The sequence below is a fragment of the Falco rusticolus genome, chromosome 10 (genome assembly GCF_015220075.1).
Source record: "Falco rusticolus isolate bFalRus1 chromosome 10, bFalRus1.pri, whole genome shotgun sequence".
Classification (NCBI taxonomy): domain Eukaryota; kingdom Metazoa; phylum Chordata; class Aves; order Falconiformes; family Falconidae; genus Falco; species Falco rusticolus.
In genome coordinates this window covers 579,199-601,321 of record NC_051196.1, presented here as the reverse complement: position 1 = coordinate 601,321, position 22,123 = coordinate 579,199, and the positions used below count along the sequence as shown (strand labels likewise).

The 22,123-nt window shown below is 42.3% G+C and overlaps 1 protein-coding gene across 3 annotated transcripts in view; it reads right to left on the bottom strand.

Annotated features, from left to right (window-relative positions):
• OSBPL5 (oxysterol binding protein like 5) overlaps window positions 1–22,123 on the bottom strand; it is a 184,237-nt gene that overhangs the window by 42,041 nt on the left and 120,073 nt on the right. For all 3 annotated transcript variants that reach the window (XM_037402494.1, XM_037402496.1, XM_037402497.1), the window contains 4 exons: window positions 17,717–17,790; window positions 7,095–7,175; window positions 6,329–6,430; window positions 4,531–4,734 (listed from right to left, as the gene is read on the bottom strand). In XM_037402494.1, coding sequence (XP_037258391.1) covers window positions 4,531–4,734; window positions 6,329–6,430; window positions 7,095–7,175; window positions 17,717–17,790 — 461 coding nt within the window. The remainder of the gene's footprint in view (window positions 1–4,530; window positions 4,735–6,328; window positions 6,431–7,094; window positions 7,176–17,716; window positions 17,791–22,123) is intronic.

Here is a 22,123-nt window from a genome sequence, read left to right as displayed (position 1 = left end):
ACTGCTACCGAAAACTGCTCTGGTATACAAGTGTCTGGTAGTTAAATGGTGGTTTCATCTGGATTTTTGTTTCGGAGTTCCACCCAGAAAACCAAAGAGTTTGGTTTGAATGGAAAGAATAGAAGAGTGCAAGCATAGGACAAGCACCAAATTGTCTCTGAGTGTATGCCACAAAGATGTAGTGCTGAGAAGACAACAGTCTCCAGCCTAGCTTCTGGTCTTCACATCTGCAGGGTTCTGCTGCTGCCAGGAGAAACCGGGATCCTTGTTACTCACTTCTTTTTCCCTTCCCCTCTCCCACAAGAGTTTCACAAAATTAAGACTGTTTAAAGGCTTAACAGTGAGGACTGGCAAAGTTGAGATTAGATTAGTAAACCAGAACAGAGCAGCTTAAGACATTACTAGTGACATTAATGCAATCAGGCATCATTCCCAATGGCATTTTCCCTTTCGGTAGCTTGCAGCTGAGCAGGGTGTTTGAGAGCTGTTGACCACACCACTACTTGTGTTTTCAGCGCAGAGGTTGGTATTTGCTCTGTTGGAGGAAAAACCCACAGCCAAACAGTACAGATCCAGAGAACCATTACCAAAAAAAATGGAGCAAAGGGAAGAAAGGGAAGGAGGGAATAACATGAGGTTTTAACAGACATTTAGGCATGTGGATAAACATGAGGAGCAGCCAGGTCACTTTGGAAATATATTCAATAGTAAGGCATGGACATACATGGAGTGGCCTGTTTCCCACAGAAAGAAGAGGAAAAGAAGAGTAGGCCGTAAAAATAAAGTCAACATCTCCACAGAGAAAATGAGGCTCTGCATCTGCACGGCAAAGACGGTAATGCTTTCTGTCTCCCAGCATTTGAGCATCATGCCTGTTTAGAGTCTAAGACCTCCAAGACAATTATCTCTCACTAAAAGTTAATGTTTTCCCTGCTGCACTGGGACCCAGAGCTCAGCTGCAGCCTCTAGACAGCAGAATGAAGAAAGGATCATCTTGAGATCATTCCCGTCTTTACATTTGATTTGAGACCCAAAAGGCATTATCAAACAGATGCTGATTAGGCTTTGGAAAAAGGAGTGGACTCACACTGTTTTAGATAGCATGACTAGTTTTGGAGAGTCCTAAAACAAAGCTTAAAAAAGGGGAAAGAATCCCTTTCATCAGCGGTACCATGGATAACTGTAAGGACGAAGATGAAACTAACTGTGTTATACTATGGAGTAGAACAAACAACTGTAAAAGTGGCAGCATAAGCCCATTACTAGAACTTTTTCTTTAAAGGAATGACTCAAAAGTTCTTAAAATCAGCAAAATTCAAATTATATATATTCCCAGATTCAGTGGGTCAGACCCCCACTCATTTAGCATTCTAAATAAATGTCAGAACAAGCTGCAGTCAATAAACGCCTTCCCACACCACACTGCTCAGCAGCTTCTGAGCAAGCTCAAAGGGAAAATGCAACTATTCCAGGACATTTCTGGGGGACAGCTGAGCAAACCCTGCCAGCTGATAGCCCTGTACTCCCTCTGCGAAGCAAGAGGACAGGCCCTCACACCCCCACACTGATCACCAGGTGTCCTGCAGTCATCTTGGCAAAAAGTGTCTTCCCTGAAGCAGCGTGGGATCCCGCCGCCTTCACGCAATGGACAAAGGGCCTCTGCGGCAGCACTCGGAGTGTGAGGGGGAAGCTTTTCTATTGCTGCTTGCGCAGCTGACTGATTTTGAGACTTTGGCAGTTTTGGTCTTGGGTTACAAAGGTCCAGGCAGAGCAAACAGGTTAAAGGTGTAATCCGTTTGCACTGTGCAGGAGTTTCAGGATAAAACCACTGAAAAGCCAGGGAAGCAGTGTAGAACAAAGGACTCTCTCCCCTTAGCAATGTTTCTAAGATAGCTCTAGACATCTGAGAGTTTTATAGGAAAAACAGTTCCCTGGTGCAAATATTTAGCTTTCAACTATAAGTAGTGGTCTTACAGCTTACCTACCTGCCATTTGAAGGGTACCCCAAAATTTTGCCCTGCTCTAATCGGAGTTAAATGCCTGCCCATCAGACTTACTTGGCTAGCACAACTATAAATGCGCAGGGCAGTGCTTGAACCAGACATTTGTTCCAGGACTGAACCCTGCAGTTAGATCCAAAAACTGCTGAGCAGCCAGGCCAACATGTACAAAGGTGCTCATCAATTACCCTGAGTTAGCTGCAAGTCCACTGATGTGAGTCAAAGCTGGACCATCAACTCCAGTCTGGAAAACACCTGAAAATCTCACAAGCCATTTAAGCCAAAAGGGAAAGCTGTTTAGCCAGATCTTATTTCTATTGTGATGGACAGTAACTTGGGCTTTTTGCTTAAGCTCAGGCTAATCTATATTTCACGAGAAATAGGCTTTCTTTGCACAGTTATACAGAACCAGTGTACATCACTCAATTCTGCTCCAGTTGCTTTAAAAGGTGGCCATGAAATGACATAAAATGAAACAGTATTTTTAGCAGTTTTAGCCTTAAAACTGTTGTCAGAGTGCAGACAGCTTCTCTGACATCAAGCAGTTCACTGGTGGATTTCTTGATGTGTATTTTGGTGTTCACCTTGTGGCTGAAAGCATCTACCACACATAACAACCCACGCTGAGTTCAGGTTTCAGGGAATATCCTACTACGCAGCTCAGATGTTAACTTTCTAAATATCTGTCTCAAATGAGTTAGCGTATTACTTTGACTTTAAAATTAAAATCTCTTGGGACTTCCTCTAGTACACGAATGTTTTCAGAGATATATTCCCTTCATATTTAATACACTAATTCCTATTTCTGTCATATATTTTCTAAAAAGCGACAAGATTTAGATATACATACACACGCTCAGATACATATGCATATTGATAAAAGCTCCTCCTGCTTTTGGATGACTCGTATCAAAGGAAGGGCATTCTAGCACAACACTTCAGATATGTCAGAGACACTACTTTTCCGTACCTGACTGCACTTTTGATTCTACTTTTTCACCACTTCACCTGACGGTCCTTCTCAGCAGAATTGAGTTGACCTGTCAAGTCACAAGGAATTGTTTTGTTCAGGGACAGCAAATGATCAGCAACTCTCTGGGGTGCATGCTCTGATTTAAAAAAGCATCAGAACTCTCAAAACTGAATAAGCAAGGTAGCAATGAAACCTTTGGGACTTAAAGCAAAAGCACTGCATCTAAGCAGAGATCAGAGCTGAGCTACTGTCAGAAAATAGCAGTTCTTACCCCTGGTTTTTGAGGTTAATTTTAATTCTCTCCTCCTACCTTATTAAAAATTGCAAGACTTTTTACAGTGATTGTACAGTTGTGTTTAGAACTGTTCAATTAACTGCAGGGATGAGCAGGAGTAAGCCTTTTGATCTGCTCCCACAGGGCTTCCCCTCCATTTTGTTAGATCTTCTGATGCCAATGACAAATGCCTTCATCCCTTTCACACGCGTCTTTCCAAACAGATTTACTCTGCTGACCACCTTGCAGCAAGGCACTAGCTTGTAATGCCTTGCTTACACCGGTGATGTCTCCTAGAGAATTTATGTCTGCAGTAACTCTGCTGAGTCACTGTTTTTAATGGGGAAACAAGAATTCAAGAACATTTGAGTTTTGTCTTCAGGGTATCCAAGAGATGTTGCTCTCATGCTTCTCAGGAGGTACTGGGGTCTTGCTCTTTGCTTATAGGCATTAGATAATATTTTTTTTCATTTTGCCTATTTTTAAAGGAAAGAAAAAAAAAAAAGAAATGCAGCTCTCTCCAATTTGCAGGGAGTTATTTTAGGAAGTGTGAGAAATTACTAATCATTTGCATTACAGGGAGATCCAGAGGTCACTGCAGGAGTTATTGTGTGTGTATAGGAATAGACTGTTTCAGTCTGTGGGTAACAACACGACTGAAAAACAACTCAAAAGTGAAGGGGAGAAAACCTCACTATTTCCATTTCAAAGAAGAGAAAACTAAGGCAACCTATCCAAAGTCACACTTTTCTGGAACCATCAAGGCTTGAGCAGACCACAGAGTTCCAAGTCCATCACAAACGCACGCAAACCTCAGAGGCACTAGAGAAAAAAGTCACATTATTAATCCGTTTTTTGTCACTTTGCCAGCCCTCTTCCAATGCTGTGCAAAGCATTCGGTGTTTTGTGTATCCTTGTTTCGCAGAAGTCAGTTAATTAAGGTTTATATCTCATCTCTTTTTAAAGATGTTGGCCATGGCTTGATATAGCTTCTAAGTATTGATCCTTTTTCCTGCACTAACGTGTTTCCCCTTTCTTCATTCTATGCATGCATCTATACACCAGGAATGACACATTTGTGTCACTACTCACAATGCACCACATTCCTCTGATGTCATATTATGACCAAGCTTTGGTGTCTTTAATCTTCTGATGCAGTCAATTCACCATCACTAACAGCAACTGAGTTACTGCAAATCTAGGTAATATCAATGCCAGCTAATACTAGTGCTCAGACTCTTTGGTGACCCAGAAGAGGTTGTTTGACGCATCAGGCTTGTTACCTTTACAGCCCAGATTGATTGATCCAAAGGATGAAAAAGTTTAAAACAGAAGCCATCCTTTTTGGAGGGTCTCTCGATCAGCTCACAAGAATGGAGCAAGATTGTCCCAACCCACTGTCCGATCTTTGGCGTCTTATAAATCAGCAGCACTCCTGGTTTCAGAACACACCACAGCTTGGTCCAGCTCTTCAGAGTCCCACGAATCTGGAGGGAAGCAGGGAGGGAACAAAAAATGGCACTTAAGTTGCTCCTTAAAAGAGAAACAGCATTTATTCAGTATTTATACAGTACTGCCAGTATACGTTTCTCCCAAGGCCACACTACGATGCACTTAGGAAAACACAGTGCAGTATCTGAGCAGTCCTATGGTTCTCATGGCAAAATCCCAGACCTTGTGAATCTGGCTATCAGAATCTAATCTTCATATTTTTATTACTGGCTTAGTGTGAGCAGCTTGCTTAATATTTTAGACAACCAGCACTGCTGGCTGATGTGAGTGTGATTTGTTAATAATCATGGAAGACACTCCAATTAGAACATTGCACAGAAAAATGTTATAGCTAGTCTAACTTGACTTGTAAGTCATTTTAATAGCATTCTGCATAAGAGAGGTGTTAATGGGTTTTGTCAAATACCCCATTTTTAAAAGCACTTTCTCCGGCTGGTTTACTCCATGCACTCGCTCTCCTGTACAGAAAACATTAACTCTGATAGTGTATATTAAAGATAACAGCTTTAAGAATGGGGAAGTTTCTCAGTAAGGTTAGATTTTGCCTAAGGTCTTCATATCTTCAATGTACATAGGCCAAGCTTCAAATTTTATGACACTGTTCTGTTTTTGTGGTCCAGCATTATTTGTTGCTGAACCAGAAATTTCCAGCCACAGCAAACAGGCAATAGGCATTTTATATTAAAAACAAGTATCTCTATATTTATCTATCATCAACACTAAACTCTGGACACATTTTATTGCCAATCTAATTTCTCAAATAAACCACATGCATCTCACTTTTCTGGCCTCTAATACTGCTCATAGAACAATGTTGGAGGTTTTCCACACCGGTCGAATGCGATAGTATTGTTTCATGAAATCCCACATTACTTTTTATTTTTAGAGTTATGTATTTGACGATGTTTGGAAATTAAGTTTTGTCATGATAAAAGGGGCAATCAATTCACTATTAGTCAAGAAGACTAAATGGCCCCAAACAAGGAGAAAAACAGTGCTCAAAGGTAAGGTCTCTCAACGTCAATCCAAATTTATTTTGCACATACAAAGTTTCAGACTTCAATGAGAAGCTGTCACTAGTTGAGTCTTTGCACAAGAAGAAATTACAGTTGTCATCAGGTCCAATATGTTTCATTTTGTGCTGTGACAACACAAAATCCAACCATATATAGAACAAGCTGTATCTGCCCATTTCCAGGCTGTTAGTCTGTCTATTCCCCCTTCAGTACAAAAACAAATCTATGAGAAGAGGCCAGCAGATTCCAATTTCAGAGAGGGAGAAAGAAAGAAACGTTATCACTTCCTTTTGCACTATGCACTTTTTGAGACCTTTTTGCTACTTAAGAACATGATACAGATGGATTGAATTAGGTTAAGATGGAAAGTAAATATTCCCCATAACTCCACTTTTCTAGCCGTTATTTAAGTATGGCTTTACAGCAACTTCAACTCAAAATTATTCAGTCTTCCTTCAGTGAAAAAAAGTGCCAGTACAAGTCTCAGACACATCGACAACTTCTCACTTATTTTTTCCTACAGCCCTCAGAAGCAATAGTCTGTATTAAATACCTTCAGCCAGTCTGCTGTGATCACTACGCTGGGATCCTTTAGAGCACTGAAGAGTTGTTTGGTAGCTCTTTTCTTCTCCTGTCTGTAATTTTTTTTTTGTACCTGGTTGAGAACAGAGAAAATACAGCAGCTGTAATCATGGCCTCTTTCAGGGAGGAAAGAACGTAATGCATTAAGGACAGCCACATATAACACAGAACTTGACCCAGCACAGGTTCCCCAGAAATAAGCACAAGAAAGAACAAAAGCATAACAGGATAGCAGGTATTTTCTTTGTTCCTGAAGTTCCACTAAATAGAATCTAATCTGTTTTTTCCTTTGGGAGTAATGGAAAGAGACTGAATACCCAATAGTCCCTACCCCTGAAACTAAACAGATTAAATCTAATTTCATCCAAACCAAATTATTTGTACTTTTGGTTTGGTAGACAGGCAAGTGTTCAAGCAATAATTTGCTCAGACTGCCTAGGCGTACCCCTCCTAACAAGACCAATTGAAAGACTACAATCCTCCTGAGGTGCCCAATAGCTCTGGAACATACAAACAACGTGAAATAATTACACTGATCTGTTCTGTTTGCAGTACATAATCTTACCCATATATAAAGCCTGTGAATGCCCTTGGCCTATAATGACTCCTAGAAGAGTCAGAGGCTTCTCTGAGTCTTGGGAAATGACTCAGAGTAGTTCCCAATGGTTTGTTTGGAAGGTACTACTTGTTTTGCAAAAGAAAGTCAGCTGATGCTGACTTGGCTGCTTTGCACATACCTTCAGTGTTTCCTTCTTTGTGAATTTGGCTGTTGGAGACACACACTCTTTGTCAGACCCATTGCAAAGCTTATATTCAATCTAAAAAAAGAAGAGAGGAAATACAAATGTGTTAACATGAAGATATTCAATTTATGGTCTAACGAAGAGTCATTTATATCTTCCAGGAACCCATGAAAGAGCTGACTGCAGAGTTCAGCAGCCGAACTCTAGGCAGGCACAGAAAATGCGTATTTGCAGTGCAGTCCAAACTTACTTTTTAAAATCCCCACCAAATTTTCTTCATATTTCTCCCATGCAACCATTCATCTTGGTAAAATACAACAAAACCAAACAACCCCCCTATTCTTATTCCTGACTTTGAAAACTGCCCATCTCTTTTCAGATCTGAAAGCATTTCAATTACTGGAATAAAAATTATGGGGAAGCTGGTACAGATCTTTCAGAACTAGACTTGACATTGGCAATGACTGTTGCCCTAGCTGAAATGTCCAGAAACATGAGTGGGCAAGAAATGACCTCATCATGTTACAGATAATACAGGATATCATCATCATCATCATCTTGGCCTTGTGAAGTGAGGTACAAAATATACAGTCACTTCAAATCACATTTGATAGTGGCAGTGCTGTTTAAATTCATTTTCAGAGGCTACAGACTGATCTCTCGATTGTGCTGACGGGCTGAAAAAATGCTTTACTTTTGTTAGCCACAGTCACAATATTACTGTTGTGAAAATAATGTATGCTTAGAGACTACAGCTCTCTGGAGCCCAACTCACAACGAGGACCCCTACCTGGGTAACTACTGTCAGCAAAACGTCCAAAACCCGGGGAGGGCTAGTGACGTGAGAATTATGGTACGGTCTAGACTCTGCCAGTCTAGACTGTATTTTACATGACCTTGGGAAAGTTACTTTCTCTCTCTGTACCTCTTTTCCTTCCAGTCTTTCATGAGTCTAATGCATTCAGCCTGCGATCTTTTGGGGTCAGGCACTGGCTCTCCTACTTACACATGACAGTTTGTGAAAAAGCTCAGCCCTTGGCCCCCTTGATCTAATGAGCATGACACAAAAATGAGTTGTACTAAGGAAAAAAAATTATCAAATGTAGTTCCCATCTATAAATTCACTGCCATGTGAAACAAATCCACTAGGCTCTCCAACTCTCTCTCCTTTATGTCATGAGTTGATGCAATCATTTTACAGCACCTTCAGTTTTGAGGGACCGACTTCCTTTTTCCCTTCCAGTGACACAGAAACCTCTTTGGCTGCTACAGCCACAAACCATGCTGAACACCAGGGTGTGCAGGAAAATATTTAATGACATTCAGATCAGTCCTTTTCACACAACTTAGATAAAAACACGCAAATGCATGACCAGATCACAGCAAACAGGTCATCAACTATGCTTTAGAGACCGTGGCCGGAGCAACAATGGGAGATAAGGGTGCATGCTCAGTTGAGCAAAACTCTTTGTGGGTAACGCAGGATTAGAAATCAGGGGCAGAAGGTGCAATTTGCAAAAGAGGCAGAGTCACTGTAGAACCTATTACTTTTTCTCAAATAACCCTTACAGCAGTCTTTCACTACAACCAAAACTACACGATACTTCAGAATAATTAGAGAAATGAAAACTCTACGATGGCACATAAAGACCAGTGAAGTCCCTCATCTGATCATCTGGTCTAAAGTCAACTTAGCAATGAAAGAGAAAATGCAAGCTCCTGGACTCCTGCAAACTATTCGGTATTTGCCATTTTTGGTTTAATAGAAAGCTAAGCCTGCCTCCTCTACCTGTAATGTAGTCTCTGATACATATTCTATATTTCTGTGCATGAGACTTCACTGTAAAAAACCACAAGATTTACGGTGGGGACCGCAGCACAGATATGACATTTCAGCAGAGAATTGTGCCCACAGGGTCTTTGTCACATTTCAAAGGGTAGTAGTAGGCATCTGGGAGGCATACTATAAGCTTTTCTTTATAAGGAAACATTTCTAAGTGCTTAAATGTCTCTGAGCAAGAATCCTTTGGATTTATTAGGGGATTATGCTTTCATGATTTGAGACATGTGCCCTCTGAAACTGGTCAGAAGAATTCTCCCCCTTTCTCCCAATTAGCAGGGAGAATGTCCTGTCCTTGAGACACAACTATGAGCCAACTGTTTATTGGTAATTTCACTCCCTCCAGCAGGAGAGATCAGATGCAGAGAGAAACGCTGTGTGCACTATTCCTAATTGGCCAGCGTGAGAAGCAGAAAAAGCACAGATGTCCCCGAGATTCTAGGAAATCCTGCTCAGGTGTCTGCAAAGCATCAGGACGTAATGAATGCTTTTTGCTCAACTAATTTAAACAAGCTACAGTTACTTGTTGTCTAGACAATTACACCTTAGCATTTATATAAAGAATAAAATTTTGGCCCCTAAGCTCACTTGGCTTGAGGAAATTTACTTGAAGATGAATTCGGAAAAGCTTTCAACAACTGCCACAAACCGTGTGAACCTGAGCCCTTAAACCTGCTGCTTGTGGAGAACCAGCATTAACACAGACAGAGGCACTCTTGACTGCTCTACCAGCCACCCCTGCCTCCTCCTCGGAGTCTCTCTAGGTCATACTAAAAATAGAGTTAAACAACCACAAGACTTCAAACCTGGGATGCTTACACAGAGAGACATTGATTCTGCCTGTTCAGGAGAGGTGACTCGTAGCTCCGTGACCAAGGACACCGCATGCCCGATGCCAGCCCACGCTGCTGTGTGTGTTACAAAGCCACAGCACGCAACAGCGGATGAAGGGATAATCTCCCCTTACACCACCATAGCCTTTAGAAGCTTAATAAATTCAGTGAAATTTGTCCGAAACTGTTACAAACTGGTCTTTCACTTGGTCAAAGCAGCTGGATTAACAGCCCTGGAGGCTGCTGCAGTGGGCTCCTGAACCAGTGTGCTGCTTCCTTCAGGCACTGCCCCCCCCAGCTCCATGAGCTACATCCAGACACGCTGAATTTGTGAACCTTACTTGTAAACGGAAGCATGGCCACAGGGATAGTGCACACTGAGGCAGACTTAAGAACGGATGAGAAAGAAGCAGTAGCAAATGTCCCTCGCTGCCTGCGTAAGAATTTCCAGGCACGGGAGAATCTGTGCTGCCATGTCCCAAGCACTGTGCTGTGCCAGCTGTGTGACAAATGGGGCAGCTCTCTGAGACAGTTGTAAAATGACCAAGCTTTATGAAGAGAGAGAAAAATTTTACTAATACCAAGACATGGCTTTATCTAGGAGCCATGGACAAGCCTTCAGATGTGTCTGACCTGGGGCTTCTGTTTTCAGAATCGTGATGCTGTTCCCCAGTTACTTGTTTAACGAAGCAAACTGATTGTTTCTTCATGCCAACTTTGCTTCTTGTTATGCTTATGAGAGTGCATCATCACAGATCCTAAACAGCAGTTTGCTTGCAGGTGACTTCCAGGTCTACAGAGTGAAAAGCATTGCATTTCTGGATCTGAAGTTCCTGCCTTTCCCCAGGAAAGGTGGGATCGAAAGCCCCAGCACTGCATACCACAGGCCCCTGTGCTGCTGATAGCAATGCACGGTTCTTCCAGATTTAACATGCTAAGTGACTTGAAGTAATATGATTTCAACTTTTTACATGCATCCATCTTAATAGTTTTGATTGTACCTTGTGGCATATGTAAGGGTCAGTAAACCTGGGCCATCACCTCTAAAGATCCCTAAGATACAGCAGGGCCTTACATTGCTAAGACACATCAAGAGCATTTAATGATGCCCTTCAGTTGCCCTGCCTTTCTCAGCTTGGCAGAAACGAAGAGAAACCATTTGTCATCACAGCAAATCTTTCAAGGACACCGGGATAATGCTTGTGCAGGATATCAGAATCTGGCCCCTTCTCTCTGCAGCAACGGGTGAAGAGTATTAACCAGAGATGAGACTTTGTACAGTGGGAGGGTAGGGAACTGGTATCCTTTTAAATTTTTTTTAAAAAACCCACAACTGGAATATTCTAGTAAGAAAGCAATAGGTGTGTTTTCCATATACTGGTTCTCATAATTATAAGGAGTGAAGGCTGTTAATCTGCCAAAACCTTTTACCAGGGCATGCAGCAGCACTTGCAGGGGTAGGAAAAGGTGGTGTCTCTTTAGTTCTCTCACCAGATCTGTCCTGTCCAGGACTGAGTGATGACCTTGCTGGCTGATGATGGGCTGTACTGTATTCAAGAGACACACTTTTTATCCCAGTTACGTTTCTGTTCCCTTCCATCTCAGTCATGTAGCTTTGCAGATCCACTGCTGATTATTAGCAGTCATCACAATACCCCACACTTCTGCTAGGCTTTGTAAGAGAGCACATAGAGTCCTCACAACAGTGCTATGCTGATGCAGTGTCTTTTTGGTGACTTCAGTTCCAAGAGGAACCAAGTCATTTCACAGAAAAACAGTCTGGGATCGACGCTGGTGGGGGATGCCAGCCCATCGGCATGCCGTGCCTTGGAGGACAGCAAGAGGAATATCCTGTTCTTGAGCACAAACAATCCCTGATGCATAGGACGGACACAAAAAATGTGTAATGAAAGAGAGACAGACAGAAATATTCCAAATCAGCAACATTTACAAAAAGTCATTCTCAGGCTGTGGTCAGTATGGTAACAGCAGTGACAGCTGACAAGTTGCTCTTTTTTCTTCTTCGCATCCAAGTGAGAGAAAGATAAAATCAGATGGGAATTTGAAGGCAGAACAAAAGTAGCCGGGGTCATAAGTTATGTTTCGTGAAAGCAAAAATGGTCATCACATGGGAGACTCATCCTTGCTCACAGATAATTTCTCCAGTATCTTTTCCATCATACAATTGCTACAGATCTGTATCACTGCAGAAATAAAAGAAATGAAGCAAAAGTTTCTGAAGTAGTATAAACACTATGGAAATGCCGGCTTCAACATTAGAAGTGAAGAGCTTTTGGTTACTGATGTGAATATTCACAGATACCTCAATTGCATTTAGACAACTTTGTTTTCAATTTACTATGAAAAGATTTTTTAAAAACTTTTTTATTTTGCTGTAAATTAACAGCTCATCCAAAGCAAAGTAGTCAGTGAAATAATTCTTACTGACAAACAAGCTTTGCATTAGGAAAGATTACCCATCAATTAATAGGCTGCTTTACAGCAAGTTGAATAATCGTCAGCTAAAAATTTCTAGTCTGAGGTAAAAAAATTAACATACCCCTCTTATTTCAACAATGTGACATAGACATAGCAACTGTGTTTACAACACTGAAACAGCACAACGACTGGCACAAATTGAAAAGCCTGTACAAATAAATGGCTGACGTGACTGCAATATCTGGGGAAAATCATTGGTGAAATTCAGCAATTCCAAAAATCAAGTTATACAACTGTTTGGTGGAATGCTTTGCTCCATTGTGTCAGACTATAGTAAATAAAGGAAAAGTCACAGACCTCCTGAGATTTCTATTTGACCATTTCAGCGCACCTTTCATGGGAAGAACGTTCTGCAAGATTATAATATTTAAAGAACACTTTAGGTAAGATGGGAAGTTGCACACTGACAAAGTGCTGTTTCACATGGCTGATACAGTTCATAGAATCACAGAACAGTTTGGGTGGGAAGGGACCTTGAAGGCCACCTCGTCCCACCCCCAGCCCCGGGCAGGGACACCCCCTGCAGCCCAGGCTGCCCCCAGCCCCGTCCAGCCTGGCCTTGGGCACTGCCAGGGATGGGGCACCCACAGCCTCTCCGGGCTGCCCTCACGGGGAAGGATTTCTTCCGGATATTTAATCTAAATCTACATTATTTCACTTTAAAGCTGTTACCCCTTGTCCTACGACTACATGTTCCTGTAAAAAGTCCCTCTCCAGCTTTCTTCTCAGCCCCTTCAGGTACTGGGAGGTATAAGGTCTCCCCAGACCCTCTCTTCTCCAGGCTGAACCACCCCAGCTCTCTTGGCCTGTCCTCACAGCAGAGGTGCTCCAGCCTCTGAGCACCTCTGTGCCCTCCTCTGGACTTGCTCCAACAGGTCCACGTCCTTCTTATGTTGGGGCCCCAGCTGGAAGTCTGAAGCAAAGCTTTGCTTTCCCCTCCAGCTTTAGGGACAGCTTTTGTTCCTAGGCTGAATTTAAACAAACAAAGTGTGCAATAAAAAACAATTGGGACTTTCAGCTCAGAATATCCTTTGCTAAATTGTTTAATAAATCATTTCCATTTTAGCACCTCCCCCATCATAAACACTAGAGTAAGGAATTATGATCACCAGTGACCCAAGGTGACATGACAGGACTGCTGTGGCTTACCAGAAGTTATCAGCTTTGAGACATCACACCTGTGAGCGAACAGTTACTTCTGCCTACGTTCCCCTCTGTGAGGCGCCTGGGAGTTTCAGGGCTCGTATGTACCTACACGAGTTGGGGATGTTTCCTGCCTCTCAGTGCAGAATCCCACCCCTCTCCTATGCCATTTCCCCAGGATACTCCAGGCTACATTTCTGCTCACTTGAGATCAGCTGCAAAGCCCTCTGCAGACAGCAGCGATCACCCTAAAATGCTGCACATGGAATCGAAGCAGCGAGGTGTACCTGAGTCCGGGCACAGGAACCGAGTGTAACAACTAGCTCCAAGGTAATTCCATCCGCAACGACAGCGTGGAAGTACAGTAATGAAAAGCCAGCAAGGGTCCAGTTAAACATAACACCATCTAGAAGGGCCAGGTCCTCCCATAAGCTGTGCTTGGCACGCTCAGGGGATGTTTCACTCTTCAGCCCCTCTGAACCAATTCCTGCGACATCTGGATCTCTCTGACAACTGACTCCTCAGTTTGCTGGCTAAGGGAGAACAGAGGGAAAGGTACCCTTGCAGGTTGCCAGAGTTGTGAATGATCTTTTATGATTGTCCCAAATGTAACCATGGATAGAATTAAGTCAGAGGTTAAGAGCATAATCCACAGATCTAGAAGGATGAGCTTGAGACAGCATGAGAGTCATAGCTTAAATCTCAAGTGATCGGTATGAGGTGTTTCAAACTACAGCTAAATTAAATTTCTAGCAGCCGTTTAGATTCATATTTCAGATTACAAATCACACAATAAAGACTTGAACAATCCAGGCATGTGGAAAAACTCATTTGTGATGAACAAAGCAATCTAATCTTTGCCCTCCCATACGTCATATAACTTGCACGTTAATAGCCATACTCCTGCAATGTGATCATTTTAGACTTCGCTGTGGCATTAGTGGGGGACTGAAAAAAGCAAAGTGCCACTGAATGCCAGCTTCAAGATCTTTCTGACTATCCCTTAAAATATACTTCAATTCTTTGTGGGCTCTGCATGCCTATCAACAGACACAAACACACACACACACACCCCCAGCTGCTCTCCAGCCAGTAGAATGATAGATAAGCACAGGACTGGAAGAAAGAGAAAATGCAACATGCATACCACAATAAAAGGTGCCTTAAAGGGCACTAACAGTGCCAAATGAGGCACAAAATGAGAAAGGCATCTCCTGTCACTATCAGGTGTGTGCTAACTGTACTACCTGGCTGCAGAGACAATCCTGAGGCTTAGAGACAGTTCTGTGATACTTTCACACACCCCACTATGAGCACTGGTCCCATAAGACAAGGCTAAAGGGCTCAAAAAAAAAAAAAAAAAGAGAGAGACTAATATGAGAAACAATCTGACATAAATAAACTAGTAACTTTTTTCTTCCTTTGGAAAAGGAGATGAAAGAGACTTCACTTAAAAATTTAAATAGGAGAAAATACGCCGCAGGAAAGTTGCCAATGTAATATGTAGCTGAACTGTGCCTTAAATTTGTTTTAGTAAAATCTGGGGTGAGAAGCCACACTTGAAATCAGAAATAAATACTGCTAAGAACTGCACAAACACACCGGAAACAAATGTCCAGCATCAAAATATTTTACTGTCTCTACAGACAGGGCAATCAGGATGTGTGCACGCCTCAGACACAGACTCGCAGTCCATCCCTGAGCGCAGGGCAGTGTGCTTGCAGTTAAATGGCTTCACAGCTCACAGGTTCACAGACATTTATAGGGGTTTTATGAGATGTTCTGCTTGGTGCCTGCTAACCTAGGAAACCTGCAGCTTGCTCCTTCATGCAGTGTAGGTATGGCCTGAGTGAAGGAAATGTGAAACTGTTTCCACCTTGCTGATGAAGATGTGAAACAGAAATGCAATTAATCTGCTTGGGAAAATGCAGGGACTCCAAGTCAGAGCTGGGAATTCAAGGTCCCCTAAACCCTGATCCAGAGATCAGATTACTGGACTGGCTTTCTTTTCCTTCTCATTACTGGGTGAAAAGAGTCAGTGTGGTGAAGTACATCAAAATAGCACTGCTGAAGGGACACTGATGTCCAACAAGGTTTGTTGTATCCACTGTGCCAAAAGAAAGGTAAGTATTCATGGCACAGATCTGTTACCTAGAACTTTTACTTTTTAATCCATTAATTAAACCTACACACCCTACAGTTTGGTTTCTAAAAATTATTCCCCCCCTGCTATCAGCAATATAAGCATGACCCAATTAGCACACACTCTTTCCTTTGGTTCAAGTAGGTGGAACTGCTATTTATTTTTAAACTGAAATACTGTGACAGATCCCTAGTTACAGTTCTGGATCCCTTTCATTTTCTAGCTTGAGAGCTGAGTGGATGTGAAAAATGAAATATTAAGCAAAATGACTACCAGTTTGCCTAAACTTCTAAGGTACAAGACATTTCACAATAGGGACTCCCTACTGTCACTGACACAGCAAAGCAAGACGGAAGAAATGTTATGTGGCTGGAGAAGAACAAGGTAGTGTGCAACACGGCAAGGCAAAGCAGAGTGAAGTGAGAACGACAGGTGCTACAGCACAGGTCCAGTGAGGAAGAAGGTCTAAGCAGAACATTCAGGCAGGAAAGAAAAACTAGCTCTGGCCCATCCAGTAATGAAAGCAACTGCCTGCAACACTGCAAATGAGTAGGCAAGTTGAAGTTTGGTGTTTTGGGGCCCTTGTATCTGTTTTGAGCCTATTGGTGTTTCAGAGCAATTCTGACTATTGTAAATATGAAATCTTGGGCTGGTGAAGTCAAAGCTCGGGTCCAGGTTCAGATCCCCAGATTGTTTTGAATCACAGATCCGATGCAGTTGTTTTGTGCTGTGCATTTTCTCTTATCTCCCCTTAACAACTGCTCTTGACACTGTCAAGGAGAGACGCCCCCAACACCTCCCAGGTGCACACAAAGCATGGCAGAAATCTAGTTGGGCACCCAAATCTTCCAAGGGTTCTTCTTCTTTCAAACATACACCTGTAGGAGAGTAAATAGCAAGGCAGGCCCTGAGGCGGGCAAAACACAGATGAGCTATGCTTTCACCCAGATACGTCTCATAAATACATTCCTACCTTTACGTTCACCCTGCATCTCAGAAATCAGACTCCCTTTTGGACAGCATTTCAGTGCTCTGAGTTGTCCTGTCCAGAAAAAGTCCTTCTTCTTCATATTCCTAAGTCAACTGGGAATTTAACACCACTCCTTGTAAGGCACACAAAACATCTGGCTTTAAAACAGCTTGCCAGGTCCCAGCAATAGCAAAGGACACGTACACGAGCCCTTGTGCTGCATACTGCCAACACTCCTCTCATCACCTTCTCCCTGTGCTGACCTCTGCCAGGGCACCCCAGCAGAACAACCTGCAAGTTCCAGGCAAGCACAGCCAAACCTATGTGAAGATGCAGAGCCTATTTTCATGTATTATAAGAAATCACTTGTCTGCTGCTGCTTCCTTCATGTTATATTTTCATTTCAGCTGGTGTCATTTGCATTTTATAGCTTCATAGCTGAATAAATTCAGTTAAAAATTTATTAACAGGCCTTGCTTCTATTTCCAGTTACCCTCCAGAAACATGTTAGGGAGCTGCAGCCAAAAAAGGCCTGTATATGAATCTTCAAAGCCAGATCTAATTTATAAAGTTGACTCCATCCCTACAGGAAATCAAACCCAGGCACTCCGTAACTCTAGATAGAGAGCCAGGTTTTGAACACCCAGATCCAGACTCTTTAGATCCAGTTTTACCTCTCCACAACAGGCTGGATGGAAACACTGTGTTGAGGAAATGCTGGTCAGTTCATGTTCCTCTCCTCTTAAGACTAATTCCCAGTGTTCTCACCCAGAATCTCAATTCGTAGTTTCAGATGTTATGCACTAACTAAATATTACAATTTTCTCTTCCAAAACAATTAAGGTTTATGATTGCCTTGCTGATCAGGAACAGCAGGAGACACCTCTGCTGACAAAATCAACCTTTCAACTGTAATTATTCATATCTAATTACACTACCAAATGAGGCCCAAATAAACAGGGTTCTGCAGTAGGTGCTATCAAGTCAGGGGAAAGTGTGGGCTTATCTGTCATCCCAACCATGCAAAACCACTGATTTTCTTTCTCTCAAAAAATGCGCACACAGTTACTGCAGGAACAGAGGGAGAGGATTTCTCAATGACTTTAAAAGTAAGACAGTAAGAACGATTAATAACAGTCTGAGAAGAAATGAAAGCAAGTCTAGGGATGGATGCCTATCCCACAGTACCTTGCTAACGGAGTTTGGAGTCTGTGGTGTCTCATCCTTCAGTGCTGATGGGCTGTTTGCTTCCACGTCTTTTCCTGCAACAAATAAATGTGATTCAGAAACAGAGGAATTCTGGGCAGAACCATGGCTACTCATGGCCTTAGAAGGGCTACTGCTAACAGCAAGCAAGAGAAGCTGTCATGAGCAGAAGCAGGCACACAAGGATCACAGAGAGGGATCCTGCAGAGCTTGAAATAACCCACATGTGTGGGCTATGCAACAAGTACTGCTTAAAAGTTAGGTCTCAAAACTTCGTGGTAAACCAACATAGTGTTGCAAAGTCCAGCATATGAAGGCTGGGAAAAAACAGAAATAAAGTTGCTTAATGCATCCTTAATCAGCTCCCTTCTGTGTCTGTATTATGATGCAGTCTTTAATTACGTTACTACAGTCTGTTCTTTTCTTACAAACCCCATGACTTATTCAATGTAAATAATAAATGGAATCCAGTTAATAAGCAGTTATTCAATATATTATCCTCCTTGGTCAGTATCTGGCAACTATACACAGATGCATTTGATAGCATGCTTTGTTTGACAAATCATAACCATGATCATAAAACATTACAGAAGACAGAACATAATCTAGACATAATCAGTAAAACAAAATAAAAAAAGCCCTGCAGAAGTTCAATGTATTCTGACCGTTATTTGTTAAAATAAGAAACATTTTCAATTAACAAGTAGTATTTATGAACACTATGACATTTTCCAATCATTATAGAGAAATATTTCCACTAGCCAAATACGCTGAACCTGCAGTACATTCTACACATTATGTACTAGTATGAGTGTGTGTAGTCCTAGTCCAAGCAATAAAATGTAATGACAGATTCTGTTCTTTTTGCCAACTGTAATCATGTCCTTACAGTACCAGAAGGCATAGAGCTTCTATTAACAAAAAAAGCCAGAAAATGGCATCTGATGAGATTGGATAACAATGACTATCTTGTCACTAAAGAGCTAATTTGCAATGTAGTTTTCTTCTCAAAATTGTTAGCAATCAGAGCTTCAGAATACTGGATGCAGTAAAGAACCACCAAGACAGTGAAATATAATCCATTTGTAGCACACTGCAGGCATGGGAACTGTTAAAAATGCTTTTAGACATTGTGTGGGCCAGTCTTGGAAACATCACCAAATCCAAAACCAGCAAGGGAAAATCCTGATTCTCCTGAAGACAGCAGAAGCTGTCACAGATGTGTCAGAAGCCACAATGTCTCCTGGAGTTTTCAGAGCAGCCATTTAAAAAAAACTAAGCATCATGAGAAAAGCCTGCCACAGAAGCTTACTAAAAAATAAAATATCCTCATGGTCATGTTTCTGTACTTCCATCACGGGACACGTGAGAGAACAAGCATGTCCCATTATAACCGGAGCTGCAACCGTGCTACAAGGTTTCACTGGTTAAGAGACAGGACAAAACCCAAGCCCTTTTCACAGGCATTAACAGGCAGCTTGGTGTATCAGCTCTTAAATGTAAGAAAAGGCTTTGTGGGACACCTGCCTCTAGAAGGTGTCCAGCTTTTCACATGATGACCCAGGATGGTGGAGCTTTCAGATGTCGTTCTCACCCATGGCATAGTGCCGCGCTCTGCCACGTGCATGTAGCCATCTGACACAAAGCAAACGCTTCCAAGGCTGGGAGAAGAGGGACAGCACGAGCATTGCGCACGTGGGGAACTGAGGCAGAGGAGGGACCTACGCAGTCACACAGGAAGGCAGTGTACCAACAGGGAACTTGTATCCTAACCTAGTTTCTTAACTTTCACTCCTCCCCTCGAAACACTGCGCCCTAAATAATGCACTCAGAAACCTAACGCCCACCAGCAGGAGAAAATCGCAAGCCGCTGGGTATCTGACAGTCCTCTCGTACTACCATGACAAGTGAGATGGCCATAAGCACAGCTGCGTGTGGATTAGGACCTGTACCTCCACACTTTTTCTTTCTCTGATGGCACTTTCCTCTCTACAGCCCCCACTCTCCTTGGCAGAAGCAAAGGTTGGAAACAAACTCCCAAAGCCATGGGGCTGCTGCACTGGTTTCCCACAAAGAGCTTTTTCTGCGCATGTATGAGAAATGAAAGTTCGAGTGAAGTTAATGGGAATCAGCTGCTGCTGCCCGCTCCAAGGGAATGGTGCCTATTAATGTAACAGAATTCACATCCATCCTTTATTATGTCTAATTTCTTAAAGAAAGCTTAACTTCAAGCTGGCATCCATACAAAAAGCCTGGATGTAAGAGATTTCCGCCTTTTCTCAGTAAAACACTTAGAAGGGTTTGCCATCTGAACAATGAGATTTTCGCTGTTCCTGAGGCTCTGTACCATCACGCTCACACAGTATTATGAAAAACGGGAACATGCATCTGTTCACTCTTCTACCAGTGTTTGTGAGATGTTTATGGAGCAGCATGTACTAGTTTCTCACTCGTCAAGCCTACTGGCACTTGTAAGGGAAAGGCTGTTTTTTGGAGAAGAGCTAACTTTGCCGTTTGCTGTCTCTCTCAAGCAGACTTGTGGCAGCCATGCAGAAGGACAGTGCCAGCCCTTGTCTGCAAAGCAAACTTCATTGTGCAAGTTTCTCAAAAACCCGCACACATACTTAAGTGCACAGAAAGCCCAAAAGTGGGAGTCCCACCCAGAGAACAACAGACACAGCCACCTCGAGAAAATAAATAGGAAACCACATAAAAACTTAAAAGAAGCTCAATATTAACTGGCTACAGAAGCTGGAGTTTTTATCTCCCTGACCAAGAAAACGTAATGCCCACAACAGAAATAGAGCTGAATCTCTCCTGACTTAAAAGTGCTGGCTGATAGCAGGGCATGCAAAGAAGGGTCCTCCACAAAGTAGCCCAAAAATTTTTGCACCAAACAATGAAAAAGATTTTGGGAAGAGAATCAGTGGTGCTTAAGGAAACAGCCTTCATTCACCACATTGTGAAGAAAAGTGCCAAGACTCCAGTCTTATGGTTACAGAGTAGAATTATCAATACCTTCTTTTATCCCATTACTGTCATGCACAGGAAAAGCAAATACTTAGTTCCTTTGCAGAACAGTAACTATTCCTTTTCTTTTGTTTGCTGCTGGGCATCAATCCTACAAGTGCATTTGCTTTTCCCCTTTATAAAGGATGAGACAGCAAGCATGACCAGTAACAATAGGGAGTAAAATTACTGGGTTATTGAGGAAATCATGATTAACTCCATGCAGCATGAACTGTTATTTTATAGGCTTTCTGACAAAGGAGCTGGATAACTACAAGATGAAAAATAGGCTCTGATGTGTGGCAAAATTATCGCAAATAAAACCTGTCACTGCTGTAAATATCTGCCACATAGCCTAATGTGTACACCAGACTGAAATTTAGTTCCATGAATCTATCACAGTAAAATTCCCTTGTTCATGAAAGCACAACTCTTAGGATGTAGACAAGCTAATTTGAATTTTTATTTAAAGACACTGTGTGATCTCACAGCCTAGTCAAAAAGAGAGATTCTCTAGAAGTTCTTTTAGCTACTCCCCCCAAAAATTGCCTACCCTCCTAAAGAGAAAATGGAAAAAGATTCTCTCTCCTTATTGCTAAGTGAAAGACAGATACAGGCAAGGAACATGAATTCATGTCTCTCTAGTTTGTGAACTTCCCTTTATAGAGAAATGTCTTCCTCAAATTTCTTTTAGTTACCAGAATCACTAGCATTTTTTTATGCAAGCAAGAGGCAAAAAGTCTGACATGTTATTCCAGATACTGCCCTCTGCATTTCCCATATGTTCCCTTCAAAAAAATCCTCTCAATGAACTGAATCTTCATAGCATAGCTTGCCTGAGGTGTGAAGTCTGTCACTCACTTCTCACTGAATTATTTACTTGCACACCTTCATTGTTGGAGGGCTCATCCTAAGTGTTGACGTTGTGAGACCTGCAGCTCCAGCCACCTCACAACCCACCACATTTCTGGCAGGAAATCACTGGGCTTTGCTGCCCACAGCACCCATGCAACACCATCAGCCCAGTGCGCTTGTAAAGAAAACTGCTGGGGTCAGGCAGCAAAACACAGACCAACGGAAAAGCCTCAAAAACTGAAAACTCACATAAAATATAACAGAGAGAAATAGGGGACAGAAATATGGGATGCAACTTATGAGTGTAGACCTGTGGCTTATCTGCGGTGACAGCAACGTCCTTAAGAGCGATGGGAGAAGGTGGGGGGGAAGCACATGTGGCTCAGAGGAAAGGGAGCAGAAGCAGCAACAAAGCACTGAAAAGAAAGCCCATCATGGGAGACGGCCACTGAATGTGAAGAATGACAGTTACTTCTTATGGGAAATGTGAGGAAAACAAAGAGACAAGGCAGTTCTGTGGGGAAG